Here is a 25,371-nt window from a genome sequence, read left to right as displayed (position 1 = left end):
TACAAATTCCGTATTGTTCATCTTCGAAAGTAGCAGCATTTCAATGTACTACAAAAATCCGACTGGCTAGACTGTTTTGGATGTTTGTCAATATGGTCAACTCTACATTCTGAATTTTTTCCTACCTGTGAGAAGAGATGGTTGCTAATAGGAACTTTTATGAATTGTGAATCACATGCAGTATTCTCTTCACCATAAGAATAATATGAATGTAAACATTTTGCCATGTATTCTTTCGTGTTTTTTGCTATCTCATTTGAATCCTGTCTGCCTAATAAACTACAAAACTAGAGTGAGACAACAGCAAACGCGGAAGAATATACATATCATGTCGTGTATATATTCGTATTATTCTTATGCCTAATAGTGATACAGTCAGAAATGAAGCACGGCAATTGACTAGATTTTTAAATCTAAGATGACTCTAATTTCTGTGCAGAATGTAACGTACTAAAGAGGCGTCTGCAAAGACTTTCAAACAAAGAAAAATTTTCGCTAAACTCTCGTTCAGAACATCTTCTATCATATGCAGTCTATTATTTGGTTCTTGTTGATCATTATCAAAGAAAGCATCAGTGTAAGTAACAACAAATAGCAGTCTCTTGCCATTGTTTCGCTAATGAAGCGATTCCTCTCTCTCTCTCTCTCTCTCTCTCTCTCTCTCTCTCTCTCTCTCTCTCTCTCTCTCTTCTTTTTTTGTTGTAAGCAGCGGTAGCGTGCACAAAAGCAAGCCATGCCGCGAGCGGCAACAGGTTGTAAACACTCATTATCAGAATGCAACAAACAATGCATGACCCAGTACAGTAATGAATTTTCAGCTTAGATTGACGTAAACACCTATAACAAAGAAAACAGCACTTATCAGATCAAAGAAAAATAAGCAATCAATTCAAACCAAATGAAGCACATGAAAAAGGAAGGGTACCCGTATAAATATGGACGGAGCGCCTGACGCATAGCTATGGCTACCTGATAAAGCTTAACTGCTAAGCTTAAGACTCGAACCAAACTACTGTATCGTCATTCATTCGACCTAAATTGTGTCTCATATTACAATGGACCAACTTTGTTTCGATTTGGAGTTGCGGCCTAAAACTTTTCTCTCCCCTTGAATTTAGTCTCAAATTTCAGGTGCGGCTTAGATTCGGGAAAAAAATTTTTTCCTTGATTTCGAGTCTCATTTTTCAGGTGCGGCTTAGATTCGAGTGCGGCTTAGATTTGAGTAAATACGGTATTTACCATGTTGTTTATTTTTATCTGTGAATGTGTGATTGGTTTGGCTTAGCTTATATCTTTGGTTGTTTATCTGTTTTCATGATCGATGATTTGAATAAAGTTTTCTATATAGATGTTTATGTTTTAGATCTAACTGCTTGTTGAGTATTTGTTGTGGATATTTGTGAGCATGTGTGTAGATTTTGATCTCTTCCAGAATATTGAGAAAGCGACCTTTGGGTGTTAAATGCAAAATTTGGATTGCTTTTTCTACATTGTCCGTGGTATGTTGTTCCATTTGTAGGTGTTGAAAGAAGGTTGATGGGTTGCTTTCAGTGTTTCTTGTGTGTTCTCTGTATCTGGTATTAAAGTTCCGGCCTGTCTGACCTATATAGAACTTATCACAATCTTTACACTGAATTTTGTATATACCTGGATTCGAGTGTATTGGTAATTTAACTTTTCCCGATTTAATTTTTAATTTTTCTTTAGTGTGGTCTACGAGGCGTATGTTTATTTTCTTTAAAATTGTGTTTGGTGTGTTCAATATGTTGCCTATATAAGTTGTCAGTATATATGTGAATTTCTGTCTGGTTTGTGTTTCTTGCTGAAGTGATATTTCATTGCATATTTTTGATTTTAATGATGATGTGGTATTTTTGTCTTATATCTGTTGAAACAATTTTTGATTAAAACCATTCTGTAGTGCCACATATTTTAAAATTTTTATTTCTTTATGTGTTGCTTCTTGTTCTAGTGGGAGGTTCATTATCCTATTGATCATGGCATGCTTTTGGGTGGCACAAAGTAGCTCGTATAATGTTATTTGTTGTGGTAGGTTTTCGGTATATATCGAATTTATGTGTATTTTCAACATTTTTTATGGTAAAGCCTAGTAAGTTTATTGCTTTGTTGTGTTCTAGTTCCATAGTAAATTTAATTTTTGGCTGTAGTGCATTTAGTGCATTGTACAGTGTTATTACAAATGATTGAAGCGATTTCACAGCTCTACAACTACTTTATTATTTGAGATATTTTCACAATGCTTTGCACACTCTACAAAAACTCAGTTTTTTTAGGCATTCACAAATGTTCAATATGTGCCCCTTTAGTGATTCAGCAGACATCAAGCCGATAATAAAGTTCCTCCCACACTCGGTGCAGCATGTCCCCATCAATGAGTTCGAAAGCATCGTTGATGCGAGCTCGCAGTTCTGGCACGTTTCTTGGTAGAGGAGGTTTAAACACCGAATCTTTCACATAACCCCACAGAAAGAAATCGCATAGGGTTAAGTCGGGAGAGCGTGGAGACCATGACATGAATTGCTGGTCATGATCTCCACCACGACCGATCCATCGGTTTTCCAATCTCCTGTTTAAGAAATGCCGAACATCATGATGGAAGTGCGGTGGGGCACCATCCTGTTGAAAGATGAAGTCGGCGCTGTCGGTCTCCAGTTGTGGCATGAGCCAATTTTCCGCGGGCTACGCGTGAAACCTGCCCGCACGCGTTCAACCGTTTCTTCGCTCACTGCAGGCTGACCCGTTGATTTCCCCTTACAGAGGCATCCAGAAGCTTTAAACTGCGCATACCATCGCCGAATGGAGTTAGCAGTTGGTGGATCTTTGTTGAACTTTGTCCTGAAGTGTCATTGCACTGTTATGACTGACTGATGTGAGTGCATTTCAAGCACGACATATGCTTTCTCGGCTCCTGTCGCCATTTTGTCTCACTGCGCTCTCAAGCGCTCTGACAGCAGAAACCTGAAGTGCGGCTTCAGCCGAGCAAAACTTGGAGTTTTTCTACGTATCTGTAGTGTGTCGTGACCATATGTCAATGAATGGAGCTACAGTGAATTTATGAAATCGCTTCAATCATTTGTAATAGCCCTGTATATTAGCTGGAGGTCTGTGGTATTTCCATCAAGTAGCATTAGGGTGTCATCAACGTATCTATAGCAATAAAGAATTTTTTTTAAATAATGGGTTTGAGTTGTTGAAAAGTTTTTCTTCTAATGAATTTAAGAATACATATGCAATAGTTCCTGAAATGCTGCATCCCATAGCAACTCCCTCAGTTTATGTGTAGAATTTTTCATTAAACAAGAGCAATTTTGATGTATTATCAATGTAATTCTGTAATTTCCTTAGTGCCCATAGTGCCCATTACTGAAGTTTTCCTATGTTGTTGTTGTTGTTGTTGTTTTCAGTCCTGAGACTGGTTTGATGCAGCTCTCCATGCGACTCTATCATGTGCAAGCTTCTTCATCTCCCAGTACCTACTGCAGCCTACATCCTTCTGAATCTGCTTAGTGTATTCATCTCTTGGTCTCCCTCTACGATTTTTACCCTCCACGCTGCCCTCCAATACTAAATTGGTGATCCCTTGATGCCTCAGAACATGTCCTACCAACCGATCCCTTCTTCTGGTCAAGTTTTGCCACAAACTTCTCTTCTCCCCAATCCTATTCAATACTTCCTCATTAGTTATGTGATCTACCCATCTAATCTTCAGCATTCTTCTGTAGCACCACATTTCAAAAGCTTCTATTCTCTTCTTGTCCAAACTATTTATCGTCCATGTTCAACTTCCGTACATGGCTACGCTCCATACAAATACTTTCAGAAACGACTTCCTGACATTTAAATCTATACTCGATGTTAACAAATTTTTCTTCTTCAGAAACGCTTTCCGTGCCATTGCCAGTCTACATTTTATATCCTCTCTGCTTTGACCGTCATCAGTTATTTTGCTCCCCAAATAGCAATATTCCTTTACTACTTTAAGTGTCTCATTTCCTAATCTAATTCCTTCAGCATCACCCGACTTAATTCGACTACATTCCATTATCCTCGTTTTGCTTTTGTTGATGTTCATCTTATATCCTCCTTTCAAGACACTGTCCATTCCATTCAACTGCTCTTCCAAGTCCTTTGCTGTCTCTGACAGAATTACAATGGCATCGGCAAACCTCAAAGTTTTTATTTCTTCTCCATGGATTTTAATACCTACTCCGAACTCACCTTTTGTTTCCTTTATTGCTTGCTCAAAATACAGATCGAATAACATCGGGGATAGGCTACAACCCCGTCTCACTCCCTTCCCAACCACTGCTCCCCCTTTCATGCCCCTCGACTCTTATAACTGCCATCTGCTTTTTGTACAAATTGTAAATAGCCTTTCGCTCCCTATATTTTAGTTCTGCCACCTTCAGAATTTGAAAGAGAGTATTCCAGTCAGCATTGTCAAGAGCTTTCTCTAAGTCTGCAAATGCTAGAAATGTAGGTTTGCCTTTCCTTAATCTTTCTTCTAAGATAAGTTGTAGGGTCAGTATTGCCTCACATGTTCCAACATTTCTACGGAATCCAAACTGATCATCCCCGAGGTCGGCTTCTACCAGTTTTTCCATTTGTCTGTAAATAATTTGTGTTAGTATTTTGCAGCTGTGACTTATTAAACTGATAGTTTGGTAATTTTCACATCTGTCAACACCTGCTTTCTTTGGGATTGGAATTATTATATTCTTCATGAAGTCTGAGGGTATTTCGCCTGTCTCATACATCTTGCTCACCAGATGGTAGAGTTTTTTCAGGACTGGCTCTCCCAAGGCCGTCAGTAGTTCTAATGGAATGTTGTCTACTGCCGGGGCCTTGTTTCGACTCAGGTCTTTCAGTGCTGTGTCAAACTCTTCACGCAGTATCACATCTCCCATTTCATCTTCATCTACATCCTCTTCCATTTCCATAATATTGTCCTCAAGTACATCGCCCTTGTATAGACCCTCTATATACTCCTTCCACCTTTCTGCTTTCCCTTCATTGCTTAGAACTGGGTTTCCATCTGAGCTCTTGATATTCGTACAAGTGGTTCTCTTTTTCTCCAAAGGTCTCTTTAATTTTCCTGTAGGCAGTATCTATCTGACCCCTAGTGAGATAAGCCTCTACATCCTTACATTTGTCCTCTAGCCATCCCTGCTTAGCCATTTTGCACCTCCTGTCGATCTCGTTTTTGAGACGTTTGTATTCCTTTTTGCCAGCTTCGTTTACTGCATTTTTATATTTTCTCCTTTCGTCAATTAAATTCAATATTTCTTCTGTTACCCAAGGATTTCTAGTCGCCCTCGTCTTTTTACCTACTTGATCGTCTGCTGCCTTCACTACTTCATTCCTCAAAGCTACCCATTCTTCTTCTACTGTATTTCTTTCCCCCATTCCTGCCATTTGTTCCCTTACGCTCCCCCTGAAACTCTGTACAACCTCTGGTTTAGTCAGTTTATCCAGGTCCCATCTCCTTAAATTCCCACCTTTTTGCAGTTTCTTCAGTTTTAACGTATAGTTCATAACCAATAGATTGTGGTCAGAGTCCACATCTGCCCCTGGAAATCTCTTACAATTTAGAACCTGGTTGCTAAATCTCTGTCTTACCATTATATAATCTATCTGATACCTTTTATTATCTACAGGATTCTTCCACGTATACAACCTTCTTTCATGATTCTTGAGCCAAGTGTTAGCTATGGTTATGTTATGCTCTGCGCAAAATACTACCAGGCGGTTTCCTCTTTCATTTCTTAGCCCCAATCCATATTCACCTACGATGTTTCCTTCTCTCCCTTTTCCTACTCTTGAATTCCAGTCACCCATGACTATTAAATTTTCGTCTTCCTTTACTGTCTGAATTTCTTTTATCTCATCATACATTTCTTCAATTTCTTCATCATCTGCAGAGCTAGTTGGCATATAAACTTGTACTACTGTGGTAGGTGTGGGCTTCGTATCTATCTTGGCCACAATAATGTGTTCACTATGCTGTTTGTAGTAGCTTACCGCATTCCTATTTTCCTATTCATTATTAAACCTACTCCTGCATTACCCCTATTTGATATTGTGTTTATAACCCTGTAGTCACCTGACCAGAAGTCTTGTTCCTCCTGCCACCGAACTTCACTAATTCCCACTATATCTAACTTCAACCTATCCATTTCCCTTTTTAAATTTTCTAACCTACCTGCCCGATTAAGGGATCTGACATTCCACGCTCCGATCCGTAGAACGCCAGTTTTCTTTCTCCTGATAACGACATCCTCTTGAGTAGTCCCCGCCCGGAGATCCGAATGGGGGACTATTTTACCTCCGGAATATTTTACCCAAGAGGATGCCATCATCATTTAATCATACAGTAAAGCTGCATGCCCTTGGGAAAAATTATGGCTGTAGTTTCCCCTTGCTTTCAGCCGTCCGCAGTACCGGAACAGCAAGGCCATTTTGGTTAGTGTTACAAGGTCAGATCAGTCAATCATCCAGACTGTTGCCCCTGCAACTACTGAAAAGGCTGCTGCCCCTCTTCAGGAACCATATGTTTGTCTGGCCTCTCAACAGATACCTCTCCGTTGTGGTTGCACCTACGGTACGGCTATCTGTATCGTTGAGGCACGCAAGCCTCCCCACCAACGGCAAGGTCCGTGGTTCATGGGGGGGGGTGGGGGGGGGGAGTTTTCCTATATTGTAGAAAATTATTTTCAGTTATAATTATTGTTTTGTTGACTGGGATGTTAGTGTAGAGGTTTGTTACATCAAAGGATATAAATTTTCCATTTGTTGGTATTTTTATGTCTTGTAGTCTTTTTGCTAATGACCTTGAGTTTATCGTATAGTTTGTCTTGTATGTATAATATTTTTTAGCATGTTGTTTAGTTTTTGACTAACGAGATATGTTGGGCTACCTTTGCTTTTCACCTCTGGGCAGATAGGAACTAATGGTTTATGTATTTTGGGATAACAAGGAAAATTGTCAAAAAATGTAACATTATCCTAACAGATGACGAAAGAAAATCGTGTATAGTAATCAACCCTAGAGCTCCAAGGCTACATGGACAACCCGCAATACATAAACCATTAGTTCCTATCTGCCCATTGGTGAAAAGCAAAGGTAGCCCAACATAAACCTTGTTAGTCAAAAACTAAACAACATACTAAAAAATATTATACATACAAGACAAAATACACGGGAAACTCAAGGTCGTTAGCTAAAAGACTACAAGACATAAAAATACCAACAAATAGAAAATTTATATCCTTTGATATAACAAACCTCTAAACTAACATCCCAGTCAACAAAACAATAACTGTAATTCAAAATAATTTTCTACAATATAGGAAAACTTCAGTAATGGGCACTAAGGGCACTAAGGAAATTATAGAATTACTCATATTGATAATACATGAAAATTGCTTCTTGTTTAATGAAAAATTCTACACATAAACTGAGGGAGTTGCTATGGGATGCAGCATTTCAGGAACTATTGCATATATATTCTTAAATTCTTTAGAAGAAAAACTTTTCAACAACTCAAACCCATTATTTAAAAAAAAATTGTTTATTGCTATAGATATGTTGATGACACCCTAATGCTACTTGATGGAAATACCACAGACCTCCAGCTAATACACAATGCACTAAATGCACTACAGCCAAAAATTAAATTTACTGTGGAACTAGAACACAATAAAGCGATAAACTTTTTAGGCCTTACCATAAAAAATGTTAAAAATACACACAAATTCGATATATACCGAAAACCTACCACAAAAAATAACATTATACGAGCTACTTTGTGCCACCCAAAAGCACATATATATAGCCTACTTTCATGCCATGATCAATAGGATAATAAACCTCCCACTAGAACAAGAAGCAACACATAAAGAAATAAAAATTTTAAAATATGTGGCACTACAGAATGGTTTTAATCAAAAATTGTTTCAACAGATATAAGACAAAAATACCACATCATCATTAAAATCAAAAATATGCAATGAAATATCACTTCAGCAAGAAACACAAACCAGACAGAAATTCACATATATACTGACAACTTATATAGGCAACATATTGAACACACCAAACACAATTTTAAAGAAAATAAACATACGCCTCGTAGACCACACTAAAGAAAAATTAAAAATTAAATCGGGAAAAGTTAAATTACCAATACACTCGAATCCAGGTATATACAAAATTCAGTGTAAAGATTGTGATAAGTTCTATATAGGTCAGACAGGCCGGAACTTCAATACCAGATACAGAGAACACACAAGAAACACTGAAAGCAACCCATCAACCTTCTTTCAACACCTATAAATGGAACAGCATACCACAGACAATGTTGAAAAAGCAATCCAAATTTTGCATATAACACCTAAAAGTTGCTTACTCAATATTCTGGAAGAGGTCGAAATCTACACACATGCTCACAAATATCCACAACAAATACTCAACGAGCAATTAGATCTAAAACATAAACATCTATATAGAAAACTTTATTCAAATCATCGATCATGAAAACAGATAAACAACCAAAGATATAAGCTAAGCCAAACCAATCACACATTCACAGATAAAAATAACCAACACGGTAACTAAGGGAAATCAATAAGTAACTGTTCTGACGTAAACTTATAACATCGTTGGTTAAACGCAAACAAAAAATTGTCTCACACAAAAAATAAAATTCAGGCTATAACTTCCAACAAATATAGCCTATGAAAGCTATGTCATAAAATAACTTCAAAAGACGTAAGAAAAACACTTAAGTGACTAAACAGCGATGTAAGTTAAGAATTCCATAAATGAATGGTTGTCAATCTCGTATATGACAAGTAGGCTATCGTCTGCCCTAGGAAATAGTATATAATAAAACCATTACTTTTAGATTGCCTGATGATGGCAATACTGCTGAAACAGTCCTGTCATGATTAAACAAACATCTCAAAATAGAAGCAGCGTTTTGGACTTAATTCATAAAATACACACAATTCTCTGTGTATACACTTACTCAAGACTGATGCTGTGAGTAGCTGAAACCTATCTCCTTTTGTGACTATTTTGTTGTTGTGTAATCTGCGTTCAGTGTGATGGCCTTACGCCCATTAACTAGGGATTGAGGGGGGGGGGGGGGTGTGTGCTGTATGCCCATCTGCTACCACCGTACATCATCTACATCCATACTCCGCAAGCCACCTGACGGTGTGTGGCGGAGCGTACCATGAATACCTCTCTCTATCAGCCAAGGGGCTTCACTGTGGGGGATTGAATGCGGGGATGCGAGGGACGTCGAGCACGTCCCACATGTCCTCCGATCGGTCCTCTGCTGTGGCTACCCCGGGTACTGCCTGCACTGAGGTTTACCCCTCACCCGTGGTCGAGTAGGAGATCATTCCAAAGTCTGGCAGGCAACAAAAAACTTTCTGAGGGGCTGATCATAGGGCCTTCCCGGTTCGTTTGATGAATAGTTTTTGGGCGTTATCTGTGGCTGACGATGTCTCTGAGCCAGATCTACATATACATCCATGCTCTGCAAGCCACCTGACAGTGTGTGGTGGAGGGTACCTTGAGTACCTCTATCGGTTCTCCCTTCTATTCCAGTCTCCTATTGTTCGTAGAAAGGAGGATTGTCAGTATGCTTCCGAGTGGGCTCTAATCTCTGATTTTATCCTCATGGTCTCTTCGCGAGATGTACGTAGGAGGGAGCAATATACTGCTTGACTCTTCGGTGAAGGTATGTTCTCGAAACTTTAACAAAAGCCCGTACCCAGCTACTAAGCATCTCTCCTGCAGTGTCTTCCACTGGAGTTTATCCATCATCTCCGTAACGCTTTCGCGATTACTAAATGATCCTGTAACGAAGCGCGCTGCTCTCCATTGGATCTTCTCTATCTCTTCTATCAACCCTATCTGGTACGGATCCCACACTGCTGAGCAGTATTCAAGCAGTGGGCGAACAAGTGTACTGTAACCTACTTCCTTTGTTTTCGGATTGCATTTCCTTAGGTTCTTCCAATGAATCTGTCTGGCACCTGCTTTACCGACAATCAACTTTATATGATCATTCCATTTTAAATCACTCCTAATGCGTACTCCCAGATAATTTATGGAATTGACTGCTTCCAGTTGCTGACCTGCTATTTTGGAGCTAAATGATAAGGGATCTATCTTTCTATGTATTTGCAGCACATTACACTTGTCTACATTGAGATTGAATTGCCATTCCCTGCACCATGTGTCAATTTGCTGCAGATCCTCCTGCATTTCAGTACAATTTTCCATTGTTATAATCTTTTGATACACCACAGCATCATCTGCAAAAAGCCTCAGTGAACTTCCAATGTCATCCACAAGGTCATTTATGTATATTGTGAATAGCAACGGTCCTATGACACTCCCCTGCGGCACACCTGAAATCTCACTTACTTTGGAAGACTTCTGTACTGGTCGATGTTGGAGGTAACGTCTTGGTGCTCCAGCAACCTCCACATCATCGACTTACTGTTTCTTGTGGGGTGCATCCTTAATTGGGCCAAGTGGATGGAAGTCTGAAGGTACGAGAACCGGGCTGTGGTTTGGATGAGTAAGAATAGTGCAGTGAAGTTTTGTGAGCTCTTACCAGTTGCACACACTTGGGTGTGAGGTCATGCTTTGTCATGGAGGAGGAGAAGTTCATTTGCATTTTCGTAGTGACGACCAAGCTGATGTCATTCCTTCGCTTTCCTGAGGGTGTGTGCAACCAGCAGGCATGTGGGAGATTGGACAGCTTTATACGACCTTGTTGCAATGGTGATAGATTCCTGGCACGATAGCTTACTGTGCTTTTGATCACTGTACCTCCGTTACAGATGCCATGTTGAAAGCTACGCATAGTGCCGCCACCCATCGGAACTTCATGGGACTGTATGGGTTGAAATGGGAATGTTCCACAATGTCCCACAACAAGTTCAGCACTTTTTCAGCTAAAATTGGTGTAGAAGAAAATGTGTTGCGATAATTATTGAATGGCCTTTGTATAAAATCTGTATATTGTGCACCATATGTTGCATGCAGTTGCTACTGAAGAGCACCTCAGTTGCAAATCATTTATACAGGTTCCATGCGATCATATAAAATACTGTAGTTTGAGGTGCTTTACAAGTATGGACATGTCACAATGGAAAAAAGTCAATGTTTTGTATAATTTTTTGTGAAAAAAATTAGTTTGTGTGTATAGGGCCTTTCTCAGGTTCAGACCAGCTGTAATTGCTGATTTTCCCCAATCATTATCTGAGAAATGCAGTCTTCTGAAACATTTTGTTTTTCCCACTGTACATTAATGAGAGAGATGATTATGATTGTTATTTCTTACACATACTGGCATATTTTAATACTGATTGGCCATTTAGATTGAGATTTAGATGTTTCCCAAAATTGCTTAAGGTGAATACTAACAGAGAGGACCGCAGCGGTGGGATAAAGTTTTTGAAACCATTTATAAGGTTTTCTAGATTAAGATACAAAGTGTCGCACAAGCTAGCCATTTACCCTCATGGGCCCTTGTTTGTGAGTAATTATTGTGTGACACGCAATAGCATTAAAAGTTGTGTTACATGGTCTGGTTGCGTAGTGTAATGGATAGAATACTAGCTTCACATTAGGAGGTTGTGGGTTCAGATCTCGTCAGGTGCAGTAAATTTATTTATTTATTTTTTAAATTTTAAATCTTTATAAAAATGACTTTGATCATTACTTGTATTCAGTTAATTGGTTTAAATATAATTTTTTATTTCATTTCCTTTGTCACATAATTTTAATCATAATATCAAGTTCTTCATTTGCTCTCATTTTTATTCCTATCATTCTTTTTCCGCTTGAAATCTTTGTTCATGTATTTTCAATTAATTTAATGTATTAATTTTGATTTAATTTTTCTGTCACCCTTTTTTTGTCCACATTATTGTGTTCATTATATTTATTTCCCATTTTGCGTGAATTTTGTTTTAGTTATAAACCCTTCTTTCATTTAAACCTTCGTCTGTGTTATTTTGTGCATAGTGCAATAGGTACTTGGGTTATGTTTTAAATATTGGTATGATTATTACTGTGCAGCTGGTTACGAAAATACAATTTTTCGTACCATTTAACAGTAAATACAAATAGATTATTTCATATTTTGTTTCTTTAACCAATAGATCGGAATTTTCAAATAGTTGAAGATTATAATAGATCAATAAAATTAAATTAATATTCACAAAAATTCAGATTGGTAAAAGGGTGATGTAAAGAAAAATGAAACAAATCAAAGTTCATACAGTGATTAAAATGATGTGACGAAGGAATAGAAATAAAGAAATACATTTATCCATTTAATTGAATAAAAATAATGATCAGTCATTTCGATAAAGATTTAAAAATAAAAATAAATTGCTGCACCTGACGGGATTTGAATCCATGACCTTCTGTCTGTGAAGTTATTATCCAATCCACTACCCCACACAATCAATCTATGTTACACAATGTTTTGAATGTTCTTGAGCATCACACAAAATTCTGAAATTTTCTTTCATAAATTACTTCCAAACGAGGGCCCACAAGGATGAATGGCTGCAGGGTGGGATACCTACGTCACCATGTATTCCATTTTCAAAAGTCAATCACGTTGCTGAATACCTCTCCTTGTATGGCAGTTAATGTGGCGAGGAGGGGGGGGGGGAGCTGGTAAGTTTCTTCCTTACCCAATCAAAGAAAGATTGTGCTCGTTGTCTCATTATCAGTGTTGTGTTGAGCCACCATATTCCTCCTTCCTTAGTTTGATGATTTCAACATCTCTCTGATTTTATAGAAAAATTTTGAAGTGATTAGACATATACTGGAATGATATGACTGAAAGTATTCATTCTTACATTGTGTTGATTTGTCCTTTTACGTGTGGTATACTATGCTACAGTTTTCCAGAAAGACTTTTTTTCCTGCCTAAGCAGTGAAGTCTTTCAGCAACACTATGAAATCTTCTTTTTTAGCTTGTGTTTTTTAGCTTCCATTTGGTCTATTTAATATTCTGAATACTAGTTCAGTGGTATGTTATTTACAACTGGAAATAAAGTGGGTTTCGCTACTTTATTGCATCCCCTTGGTCGGTTAATTTTGCCTAATTCAACATCAATAAGTAATGAAGCTGTTGGTTGGATCTTAGTGCTTGGTATTTTGAATCAGGGTAAATTACTAATTGTACCTAAATTTGAATTTGTATCCATATTCTGCAACCCTTATTCTATGTGTGGTAGAGGGTACTGAGTGTAAGAGAAATCATTTTTAAACCCTTGTATTTCATTCACAGATGGGGTCTTACATGATTGATGCATGTATGAACCATGTTGATTCTGTGGTGTGGTCATTCAGTTTCCAGGAAAGTTGCTATACTCTGGTGCAAAATATGTTTGATAATTCTAACACACACAGTCATCAGTGAGATAGGTCTGTAATTAGGCACATTTGTCATTTTATTAGGCGCATGTGTCTGTCATTCCTTCTCACAGACTGGAACAGATTCCATCTTTGTTTTTCAGTCATGTGACAGAATTATTCCAGCAGCCTATGATGAACTGTTGTTAGAAGAGGGACCAGTTCTTCCACATATTGGATATAGACTGACAGACCTCTGTCAAATCCAGTGGTCTATCCTCTGTCAGTTTTCAGTTTCATACTCACTTATTGATATACCTATTATTTTTCCTTTTCTGCAGTGATCCAAAGTAGGAACTGTGTTGTAACCTTCAGTGAAATAATCTTTTTTAAGTAGAAAAAAGAATCGTGAGCTCTCTCTCTCCTTCTCTCTCTCTCTCTCCCTCTCTCTCTCTCTCTCCCTCTCCCTCTCTCTCTCTCTCTCCCTCTCTCTCTCTCTCTCCCTCTCTCTCTCTCTCTCCCTCTCTCTCTCTCTCTCCCTCTCTCTCTCTCCCTCTCTCTCTCTCTCTCTCTCTCTCTCTCTCCCTCTCTCCCTCTCTCTCTCCCTCTCTCTCTCTCCCTCTCTCTCTCTCCCTCTCTCTCTCTCCCTCTCTCTCTCTCCCTCTCTCTCTCTCCCTCTCTCTCTCTCCCTCTCTCTCTCTCCCTCTCTCTCCCTCCCTCCCTCCCTCCCTCCCTCCCTCCCTCCCTCTCCAGCAGTAAACATTGACAGAAAAGCATCTACATCTACATCCATACTCCGCAAGCCTCCTGACGGTGTGTGGCGGAGGGTACCCTGAGTACCTCTATCAGTTCTCCCTTCTATTCCAGTCTCGTATTGTTCATGGAAAGGAGGATTGTCAGTATGCTTCTGTGTGGGCTCTAATCTCTCTGATTTTATCCTCGTGGTCTCTTCGCGAGATATACGTAGGAGGGAGCAATATACTGCTTGACTCTTCGGTGAAGGTATGTTCTCGAAACTTTAACAAAAGCCCGTACCCAGCTACTGAGCGTCTCTCCTGCAGAGTCTTCCACTGGAGTTTATCTATCGTCTCTGTAACGCTTTCGCGATTACTAAATGATCCTGTAACGAAGCGCGCTGCTCTCCATTGGATCTTCTCTATCTCTTCTATCAACCCTATCTGGTACGGATCCCACACTGCTGAGCAGTATTCAAGCAGTGGGCGAACAAGCGTACTGTAACCTACTTCCTTTGTTTTCGAATTGCACTTCCTTAGGATTCTTCCAATGAATCTGTTTGGCATCTGCTTTACCGACGATCAACTTTATATGATCATTCCATTTTAAATCACTCCTAATGCGTACTCACAGATAATTTACGGAATTAACTGCTTCCAGTTGCTGACCTGCTATTTTGTAGCTAAATGATAAGGGATCTATCTTTCTATGTATTCGCAGCACATTACACTTGTCTACATTGAGATTCAGTTGCCATTCCCTGCACCATGCGTCAATTTGCTGCAGATCCTCCTGCATTTCAGTACAATTTTCCATTGTTACAACCTCTCGATACACCAAAAAGCCTCAGTGAACTTCCGATGTCATCCACCAGGTCATTTATGTATATTGTGAATAGCAACGGTCCTATGACACTCCCCTGCGGCACACCTGAAATCACTCTTACTTCGGAAGACTTCTCTCCATTGAGAATGACATGCTGCGTTCTGTTATCTAGGAACTCCTCAATCCAATCACACAATTGGTCGGGTAGTCCATATGCTCTTACTTTGTTCATTAAACGACTGTGGGGAACTGTATCGAACGCCTTGCAGAAGTCAAGAAACACGGCATCTACCTGTGAACCCGTGTCTATGGCCCTCTGAGTCTCGTGGACGAATAGCGCGAGCTGGGTTTCACAGCAAATGAAAGATATTTTCTGGTCTGTTCCCGTATTCCAGAACCTCATCATCATCACAATATATGGTGAATCTGCATTTATTCCTATCATTTCTTTGACATTTGCTTTAACCTGTAAGCATATAATTAGAAGTGCCACTTATCAAGACCACATCTCTCTCCTACAATTGTGAAAATATTCTGTTGGCACCCACCTATGTAGGGAGAAATTATCATTGTAATAAAATAAGAAAAATCAGAGTTTACATGGAAAGATTTAAGTGTTTGTTTTTTCCAGTGAGAGAGTGGCATGGCAGATAAACAGCTTGGAAGATGGTTCAAAAAACCACCTGTCAGGCAGTTAATTGTGAATTTTGTAGTAGTAATGTAGATGTGGACTTTTTATAGCTGATAGGTGACTGCAACCTTGCTACAGCACCTAATTTTGTACATCCTGTGTGCAGTTTGGTAAAAATGTGGCAGCTGCCAGAAGATTGGCCAGTCTGTATAGTGTTTCCAAGAGGTTTTATTTACTATTTGTCTTTGTTTATATGAGCACAGAGGATTTCTTTACAGTTTTAAGTGCTGGTTTTCTAGCTGAAAAATCAGTTTAACGATGTAGTTAGCATTTTCCTGTCGCTGCACAGTTAGGGGTGATTTTTGTGATCCTTCAACACATTTTCTTCTGTAAATCTTGTGTGTAATATTACCAGACAATAAACGATGGGTTTGTAATTGATAGGGTTCTTTAAGTTCTATCTTTATTAATTCTTTAGTCTCTGGCTTCTTATGTGTTTTAGTTTAGTGGACAAAAAATCTTGAAAGAGTATTGTAACTGCTTGAAACGATGCCGTACTGGATTTATAAGGCCGGCCGAAGTGGCCGTGCGGTTCTAGGCGCTGCAGTCTGGAACCGCGAGACCACTACGGTCGCAGGTTCGAATCCTGCCTCGGGCATGGATGTGTGTGATGTCCTTAGGTTAGTTAGGTTTAACTAGTTCTAAGTTCTAGGGGACTAATGACCTCAGAAGTTCAGTCCCATAGTGCTCAGAGCCATTTGAATCAATTTTTTGAATTTACAAGTGTGATATGTCACCTGCCTTATGTGAAAACCATGCATATTGTTTCACAGCCTCCTGTTTTGACATAGTATTTCTTTTTTGTGTCCCCATAAAATGATTAAATAGAACAATCTGTTTCTGTAGCTTTCAAGCGGCTTCTGTACATTGCAGAACCTTTATGTACACTTAATCCTATTGTCTGCCAACAACATTGTAGTGTATTTTAGTAGAGTACCCCCACATAAGTTTAAGATTTGGTAATACAGTGAAACTTCTTTATAATGTTCCTCCACTTCTACTTTTTTAACTCTAACCAATTATTTCTCTCTTTATAGTGTTTAACAATACTTACAGAATATTCCTGGTACGAATCCATGCATGTGCTCTATTGGAATAACACCTGAAAACTGAAGGGAAATAAGTGATTTGGTTCTCTCTCTTTCTCTTTCTCTTCTCTCCCCCCCCCCCCCCCCCTCCTCCCCATGTCATTCATTAGAATTAAAAATTTATGAAAAATGAGAGACCACGGCTTTTATTTTTTAAAGTAATTGTTCACTTACATAGCTATCACAGCATTATGTTATTACTGTTCTGAATTATGGCTCAACTGTTTGTTTTGTATTACACTTGTTTGCTCAAGGATATTTTACCTAAATTTATAAGAATAATGGAAAATCAGGGATGGAGCAATACGTAAAATAAGGGAAAGGCAACTGCTCACCTATTGTATAACACATCAATGTGTGGAGCATAGAAATGCTTAAAAGAAACAGCATTCATACTAGCTTTTGAGCATTTTCTCTTCTTCCAGCAGTAGAACACACAACCACACAGACCCTAAATTTACATTTCTGTGGCATTTTGCACATGGTGCACATAATCGTTCTTTGAATATTTCACTCGCAGTGTCTGTAACCATTAGGATTAGGGCAGGATAACAATGACAATGATAAAAAGACAGACGTTTTTGGGTTGACTCTGGCCGGGAAGAAAGGGTGAAGGTAGAGGGATAAATTCACTATTAATGAAGGAATTTGAGGCTTGAAGATCCGCAGGAAGTTTGGAACTTCATGAGAGTGGACATGGCTTGTTTTGACAAGCTGCTGTCGGTGATGCAGGAAAGAATTTGATGAAGTGGCACAGTAATCTAGGAGACAATTTCACCTAGGCAGAAGCAAGAATTAAATCATTTGTTTATTTTTTTGAATAATTTATTATGAAAATTTGACTGAAGTTGTATTTTACAGGTTCATTATTAAAGTAATTGTTTACAGCAAATTATTTTTTAATTTTTACTATTTACTGTGTTTTTCTGTAGAATATCCTCAGTAAAATTTGACAACTTCTATAACTATAAATTGTAAGTCTACCTCTTTATAATGTTTTCCCCGATACAGTGTTCAGAATTTGTAATCCCAAAAAACTTTCAGAGAGATTCTACTCTAGACACATGTTAAAAAAGAGCAGTGGACAAAATAGCTACCAACAATGCATTTCACTCATACTGTGATGTGATTGCTGCTGTGGTTTTATTGTTGAGTTTCATTTCAAGCAAAAATCGTTTAACATTATTTAAGGGTCACTGTTTTAACTTTCGGCTTCACATCTGATGTACTCGCCTAGCATCCCAACTCAGAGGTGAAGCATGGAATTCAGTTGAGGATTTCTGTATATGAAACACACACAGCTATCACACCTTTAAAAAATAAGTCGGGTTCATGGTTTTATGACTTTTGTATCAGTGATAATCCTGTGTTTCATAGTGAATTAATGGAAATACTTTATTCAAAAGTTGCATATGGACTTAATTCTGTATAGACTTACTGGTAAACTGGGCTTCATTAAGAATGTATAAATTTTTTACTGTCTATACAGTGGAATAAACTCGTAACATTTATAGGTTTGTAACAATGTTATGAAAAGGAAAGTTGCTTCTCACCATGTAGCAGAGATGCCGAGTCGCAGATAGGCACAACAAAAAGACTGTCACAAATAAAGCTTTTAGCCATTAAGACCTTTGTCAAAAACACACACACACACACACACACACACACACACACACACACACACACACAGACACACACACACGACTGCAGTCTCAGTCTCTGGCAACTGAAACCACACTGCAAGCAGCAGCACCAGTGCATGATGGGAGTAGTGACTGGGTGGGGGTGAGGAGGAGGCTGGGGTGGGGAGGGGGAGGGATAGTATGGTGGGGGTGGCAGACAGTGAAATGCTGCAGGTCAGACGGAGGTCAGATTTGTAACATACGCGGTGTGACAATAAAGTAAAGAGACTGATGTGAAAAAAAATGTTGCTGACTGTTTCAGTCAAGTTTAGTGTTGTCACCTTCAAAGTAGCTCCCTTCTGATTATGCATACTTTTTCCAGCACTTCTGCCATTGATGGCAACATTTCTGGAACTCATCTTCTGTAATATTCTCCAAGGCCCTTGTCAGAGCTTTTTGGACATCTTGTGTTGTTTGAAAATGGTATCCCTTGACCACCATTTTGACTCTTGGAAATAGAAAAAAGTCGCGCGGAGCAATATGGTGAATAAGGTGGCTGTGGTAGTTTTGAAATTTGTTTTGAGGTTAAAAATTGCTGTACTGACAGAGCAGTATGGGATGTTGCATTATCGTGATGCAGACTCCAATTATCAGCAGTGTTGGCACAGACATGAAGAACTCTTTTACGAAGTTTTTCTAAAATTTCTTTGTGGTAATATTGGTTAACTGTTTGTCCAGGAGGCACCCACTCTTTATTAACAGTTCCCTTGGAATCAAAGAAGCACACAAGCATGCATTGCACTTTTGACTTTGACATGCGAGCTTTTTTTGATCTGATGCACCATTGCGAACTTCGGCGTTTTGTCTCTGGCTCGTACTGAAAAAAACCAACTTTCATCACCACTGATAACACGGCTCAACAATCCTGAGTGATTTCCATTTGCTCTAACAGATCAGCTGCCACATTTTCCTGTGTTTCTCGCTGTTGTGGTGTGAGATTTTTGGGGACCATTTTTCACATATCTTTTTCATACCAAGATCCTCAGTTATTATTAGGTGAACCGTTTCTCGATTGATGTTCAGTTCTTCTGCAATCATTTTCACGGATGATCTTCGATCAGATCATATGGGTTCACGCACCCTGCCCAAGTTGATATTTGTCAGTGAGGTTGATGGTCGTCCACTGCGGTCTTCATCTTCAACATTCATTCTGCCTTCACTAAACATTTTATGCCAATGAAAAACTTGAGCTCTTATGCGGTTCCATTTCTGTGACTAGAGACACAAACAAGTATTAACTTATTACAGCACAACTCACGACTGAGCAGTTGCATCGATGTGCCGCTTGGACTTGAAGCAGCTTATAGACCAAGGTCAAAGATACTGTGCCTACGCAAGCCTGCAGGGTTGCCATATCTTGCAAAGAAAATAAGTCTCATTACTTTATTGCCGCACCTCATATTTAAAATGTGTGATTGGGCTCATATCTACTTTATCTTATTTGCTGTTATAAGAGTCATTTATAGGTAATCATTTTGCTTTTATTTTAGTGTTTGTCAATCGCTTTTGACAGTGTGCGTTATTACAAATCTCAAAAACTTTGTTCTAATCTCAAGACCAGTTATAACAGTTTTGTATTTTTGCAAACTCCACATTTTCACTAGGATTCCCTTTCCTTGCAGCATTTCTGCATATGGGGAAATGCTTTAGATTTATCTAATTGATATCTGAAATTAGAAACAGGAAATTATGTGAAAAACTTGAATATGATGGCAGTAGTCCACTAACATTTGTAACATAATTATCTAATGTTGAAATTGGATTTTGATATTTTTTTCTCACAGTTATCTTAAAATGGCTGTTGGTTTCCAGGGTAAAGAACTGCGGCTATGTATGTGATGACAAATGAAAATACCCTAATTCCAAATAACTTAATTTTGGTAGTATTTTTAGTTGCCAATGACACATTTCCCAGCACTTTTGCACCACAAACAATGGTTAGCTTCAATCAGCCAATTCCAGCACAAGATACGTGAGGTCAGGCAAACATCACAGCCTTCCATATGGTACATGAAATTTGAAGCATGCTACAATAGCAGTATGACTGATGTCTTCTTTATGGGGGTACATTCATTGGCTTTATCAGTTTTCAATCAAATTATCACCTTTAAACCTAACCCAAACTCTGAGCTGTGGAACAGCTTAAGCTTTCACCACAAACTTAATAAACAAATAATAAAAATAATATTGAATAAATATTTAAGTAGACATTCCCAGTATTGTTTTAACACCAAAAACCCATTTACATGACATGACGTGAATGGTTCTGTGCTGTGATTGGTAACTGAGTTGCACCATCAAACTAGACTGTCAACTCTTACAGGCACAGATCTATGCCAGTCGACGTTCACAGTTCTAGGTTCTTGTTTCAACCATAGGATGACAATGATGAATTCTATTAATGCTAACGTGAGCAGCAGTGTTTTGTATGTACCTGGAAAGACAGGCATCTACCATGTAGATACTCTAAAGAGATACAAATCCCTCCCCAATTTAGAGAGAAGTAACTTTCCAAACCAGGAAAATATGTTGACATTGTCAAATGTCTCGTGTTCTGTGAAACAGTTCGTCTTCTATATTAAAATATAGACTCTGGGTGTCTTGTTTTCACTCCAGAATGAAGTATCGATGGATCAGCAGCATAATGTCTTGGAATAAAACTATGAAGTTTTTCTCTTTAGCCTAATTATTAATTAATTAGATTTAATGGATTTAACTTTTTTTTTTCCAGTAATAAGTCATAAATGTGAAATGTGAGGGCAATAAATATAATTGAGGCATTCTCTGAAACAATGACTGAACTGAAATATGTTGAAATGGTTTAAACAATTTTTTAATTCGTTTGAAACTGTCACACATGGACTAAACTTCAGTAAAACATAAACAAAATATTGCTACTCACCATATAACGGAGACAGTGAGTCGCACATAGGCACAACAAAAACAGAGTCACAAATAAGCTTTTGGCCAACAAGGCCTTCGTCTCGCGCGCGCGCGCGCTGCGCGCGCGCGCGCGCGCGCACACACAAACACACACACACACACACACACACACAAAAACAACACGCACAACTGCAGTCTCCGCCAACTGAAGCCACACTACAGTGTGTCCCTACCTATAATGAAAGGCAATTATACCCAGAAGTTTGACATGAGCAAGATAAAAAACCAGTTTTCTCTGTACTGATTCTGTCTTTAGGGCTGACCTTACAATATTGACATGCATAGCTAAAATAATTCTCAATTAAATGTTTACAGGTAATTGCTGGTATGGTGTGGACATCAACAATGAAGACATCAGTGATAACTTTGAAGCATGTGTCTGGGAGCCAGCTGTTGTCAAGATTAATGCATTAACAGCCGCATGTGAAGCAGCTTGCCTTGTGTTATCTGTAGATGAAACCATAAAAAATCCTAAATCAGGTGGTGGTGATGCTCCTGCAGGCCGCGGCATGGGTCGGCCGATGTAATTTCAATCATCGTAAACTGACACGATCTGTGACAATAAAGTGTGTGTTATTTCATATCTGATCAGAGCGGCAAAGAGGAAGTCAGAGTACTTGATTAACATGAATTAATGTGAATCTGATGGCCATAATTATGCACACTATTTCTAATCTGACTGACCTTTCCTTTTTTCTCCCCCTCATGTAACTATCAGTGCGTTCTACTGCTAAGTGTTTGATCTATGCATTTCATTAAAAATAAAATAAAGCTTGAGTATAACCTCACATTTTTGCAGTAGAATGTTTCTATTTATTAAGTGTGCTGGTTGGAGGCCTTCTATGTATGCTAGTGAGCAAAACTTTTTTTATGTTTTTGTTGTCATTATGAACTGTAAATTGAACATTTAACATAAAAACTTCACACATTTTTAAACTCACTTAACTGTGTACTATCATTTTACCCCTCCCCCATACTTTCAATTTTGTTTTTGTATGGCAAAGTCTTGTAGACTTTAATTTGCACAGTGGTAGTTTTAGTAAATTGTGCCAAATTTCTTCATTTACAAGAGTCTGAAAGTGTGAAGAAGATAATTTGAGTGATACATTATGTATGACAGGTCTTGTGTGGCAACCTTTCTCTGGTGCTGACCTCAGGTGTATACACCATTCAACAAATGTTTCACAAATATTTCTTCAAAGCAAGACAGATGAGCTTGCTCATGGAAAGCTGATGCAATCTAATGGAACTTGTGCAAGGTGTGGTTGTAGGTTTCAAACAAATGGGATCTTCTGCCTTGGAAGCTGTGTAAAGATTTATGGATTTATTGATTTGCACTCAAATTACTGCACTGAAAACAATCATTATGGACAGCACATTTGTTGAGCACTGTTTATTTAAGTTATTGACAGCCGCCAGAAATTTAAAGCAGTTCCAGATTTCTGCAAGAGCTAATGCCAGGGTAGAGTTCATTAGCTTGCTTTGAAATTACTTTATTGAATCACTATATGGGCCACAAAGGCCTAAAAATATACCTTATACTTTTGTCATGAAATTTCTTTTGAGATAATTTGTTATATTTAGATAGGGTGCTATCTATGGGGAAAATATCTATATAGTTGTCAAACAATGGAAAATCCAGGATGGAATGTAACAATACCAGAGAAGGAAAGTTGCTACTCACTATATAGCGGAGATGCTGAGTCACGATAGGCACAACAAAGAGATTCACACAACTAAAGCTTTTGGCCATTAAGGCCTTTGTCAGTGCGCCCCCCCCCCCCCCCCACACAGACACAGACACACACACACACACACACACACACACACACACACACACACACACACACACACAAAAACGCAACTTGCACATACGTCTGCAGTCTCAGAGAGCTGAAACCACAATGTGAACAGCAGCACCAGTGCATGACGGGAGTGGCAACTGGGTGGGGGTAAGGAGGAGGCTGGGGCGGGGAGGGGGAGGGATAGTACACTGGGAGTGGAGGACAGTGAAGTGTTGCAGTTTAGACAGAGGGCAGGAGAGAAGGTGCGGAGAGGGGAGGGGGTAAGTAGAGGAAAGGAGAGAAATTAAAAGACTGGGTGTGGTGGTGAAATGACAGCTGTGTAGTGCTGAAAGGGAACAGGGAAGGGGCTGGACGGGTGACGACAGTGACTAACAAAGGTTGAGGCCAGGAGGGTTACGGGAACGTAGGATGTATTGCAGGGAACATTTCCACCTGCGCAATTCAGAAAAGCTGGTGGTGGTGGTGGGAAGGATCCATATGGCACAGGCTCTGAAGCAGTCACTGAGTTGAGGGATATCATGTTTGGCAGCGTGTTCAACAAAAGGGTGGTCCACTTGTTTTTTGGCCACAGTTTGTTAGTGGTTGTTCATGCAGACCGACAGCTTGTTGGTTGTCATGCCTGCATAGAATACAGCACAGTGTTGCGTCTAAACTGCAACACTTCACTGTCCGCCACTCCCACCATACCTCCCTACCCCAGCCTCCTCTTTACCCCCACCCAGTCACCACTCCCATCATGCACTGGTGCTGCTGTTCACATTGTGGTTTCAGCGCGCGGCCAAAGGCCTTAATGGCCAAAAGGTTTATTTGCCTATCGTGACTCAGCATCTCCGCTATATGGTGAGTAGCAGTTTCCCTTCTCTGGCATTATTAATATAGTTGTCAGTAAGCCATGATGCAAACTGGTAAGCCGGCCGATGTGGCCGAGCGGTTCTAGGCACTTCAGTCTGGAACCGTGCGGCCACTACAGTCGCAGGTTCAAATCCTGCCTCGGGCATGGATGTGTGTGACGTCCTTAGGTTAGTTAGCTTTAAGTAGTTCTAAGTTCTAGGGGACTGATGACCTCAGATGTTAAGTCCCATAGTACTCAGAGCTATTTTGAACCATTTTGCAAACTGGTGATGGTTCTTTTCGTATATGGGATGTTTTTCTGTGGCACGGGTGGGCTCCAGGTATCCTCTTGCATAACACTGGAAAATGTTTGGAGTTCATTTGTGCTCCGTGCACTACACGTTACATGTGTGGAAGTGAATATTGATGTTTGGTTTGATTTTTAATTATGAACAATTTCCAACTCCAGTCCGTCACTCCCTATCACCAAATAATTTTATGAGATGCCAGTTGCCAAAGATTCTTTTTCACGGTAATTGAGATAGTCATTTTGAGAGACTCTGCAACTGTTTGGAAATTAAGATAATTCTTGTACATAGTTCTGTCTCAGTTGCACATTCGGAATTAGATTACATGTTTCAATCCCTCTGGACCATCTTCAGATCTAAGTAGCAACCTGTATTGTCTACTCAGGACTCCATATCAGAGTATTGTGTTTTGCAAAAGTACACAGATGTGAAGATGATCCAGAGTGATCGAAACATGTGAGTGGACATGCCCTTGTATAAACTGTGCCAACCACAAATAACATTGCCTTGTACCAATCCATTGTTGTTTTACAGTTGCGAGCCCGTACCTATTCCTTCATTATCGCTCCAGCTAATATAGTGATAAGCTGTGTTTTCATGTGTCCATGTAAGCATCAGTAATATGAAATGGAGTGCTACACGAGAAAAATTTACGATGCACATAAGAAAGTGCCAGAGATATCGAGGGCAGCACAATCCCACATTGAGGCAATTGTATAAGAGATAATTAGTAACCGAATAAACATTTGGCTGATGTAAGTGTGCTGTTTAATGCTCAGAGTGCATCATTACGGTGAGGTAACACTTTTACATGGCAACAGAGTGATACAATGAAAGTTTATTGTATTATTGTTTAATTAAACAATGATTTAACTCAAATAATTTAAGTTTAACTAAACACAACCTTCCGAAATTACTTAACCAAAGAAGATGAAGTAAATATTCCAGAATTCGATTCAAGAACAGGTGTCAACATCAGTAGCATGGAAGTAGATATCCTCGGAATAGTAAAGCAACTTAAATCACTTAACAAAAGCTAG

The 25,371-nt window shown here is 39.1% G+C and overlaps 1 protein-coding gene across 1 annotated transcript in view; it reads left to right on the top strand.

Moving 5' to 3' along the window:
• Positions 1–22,327, top strand: part of LOC124795227 (T-complex protein 1 subunit eta) — a 93,135-nt gene extending 70,808 nt beyond the window's left edge. The window contains exon 9 of the mRNA XM_047259149.1: positions 21,703–22,327. Coding sequence (XP_047115105.1) covers positions 21,703–21,914 — 212 coding nt within the window. The 3' untranslated portion in view covers positions 21,915–22,327. The remainder of the gene's footprint in view (positions 1–21,702) is intronic.
• Positions 22,328–25,371: the final 3,044 nt, after the last annotated feature.

Source organism: Schistocerca piceifrons, chromosome 4 (assembly GCF_021461385.2).
Source record: "Schistocerca piceifrons isolate TAMUIC-IGC-003096 chromosome 4, iqSchPice1.1, whole genome shotgun sequence".
NCBI classification, from domain to species: domain Eukaryota; kingdom Metazoa; phylum Arthropoda; class Insecta; order Orthoptera; family Acrididae; genus Schistocerca; species Schistocerca piceifrons.
Note: the sequence above shows the minus strand (reverse complement) of the source record. Positions and strands in the feature narration are given on the sequence as shown.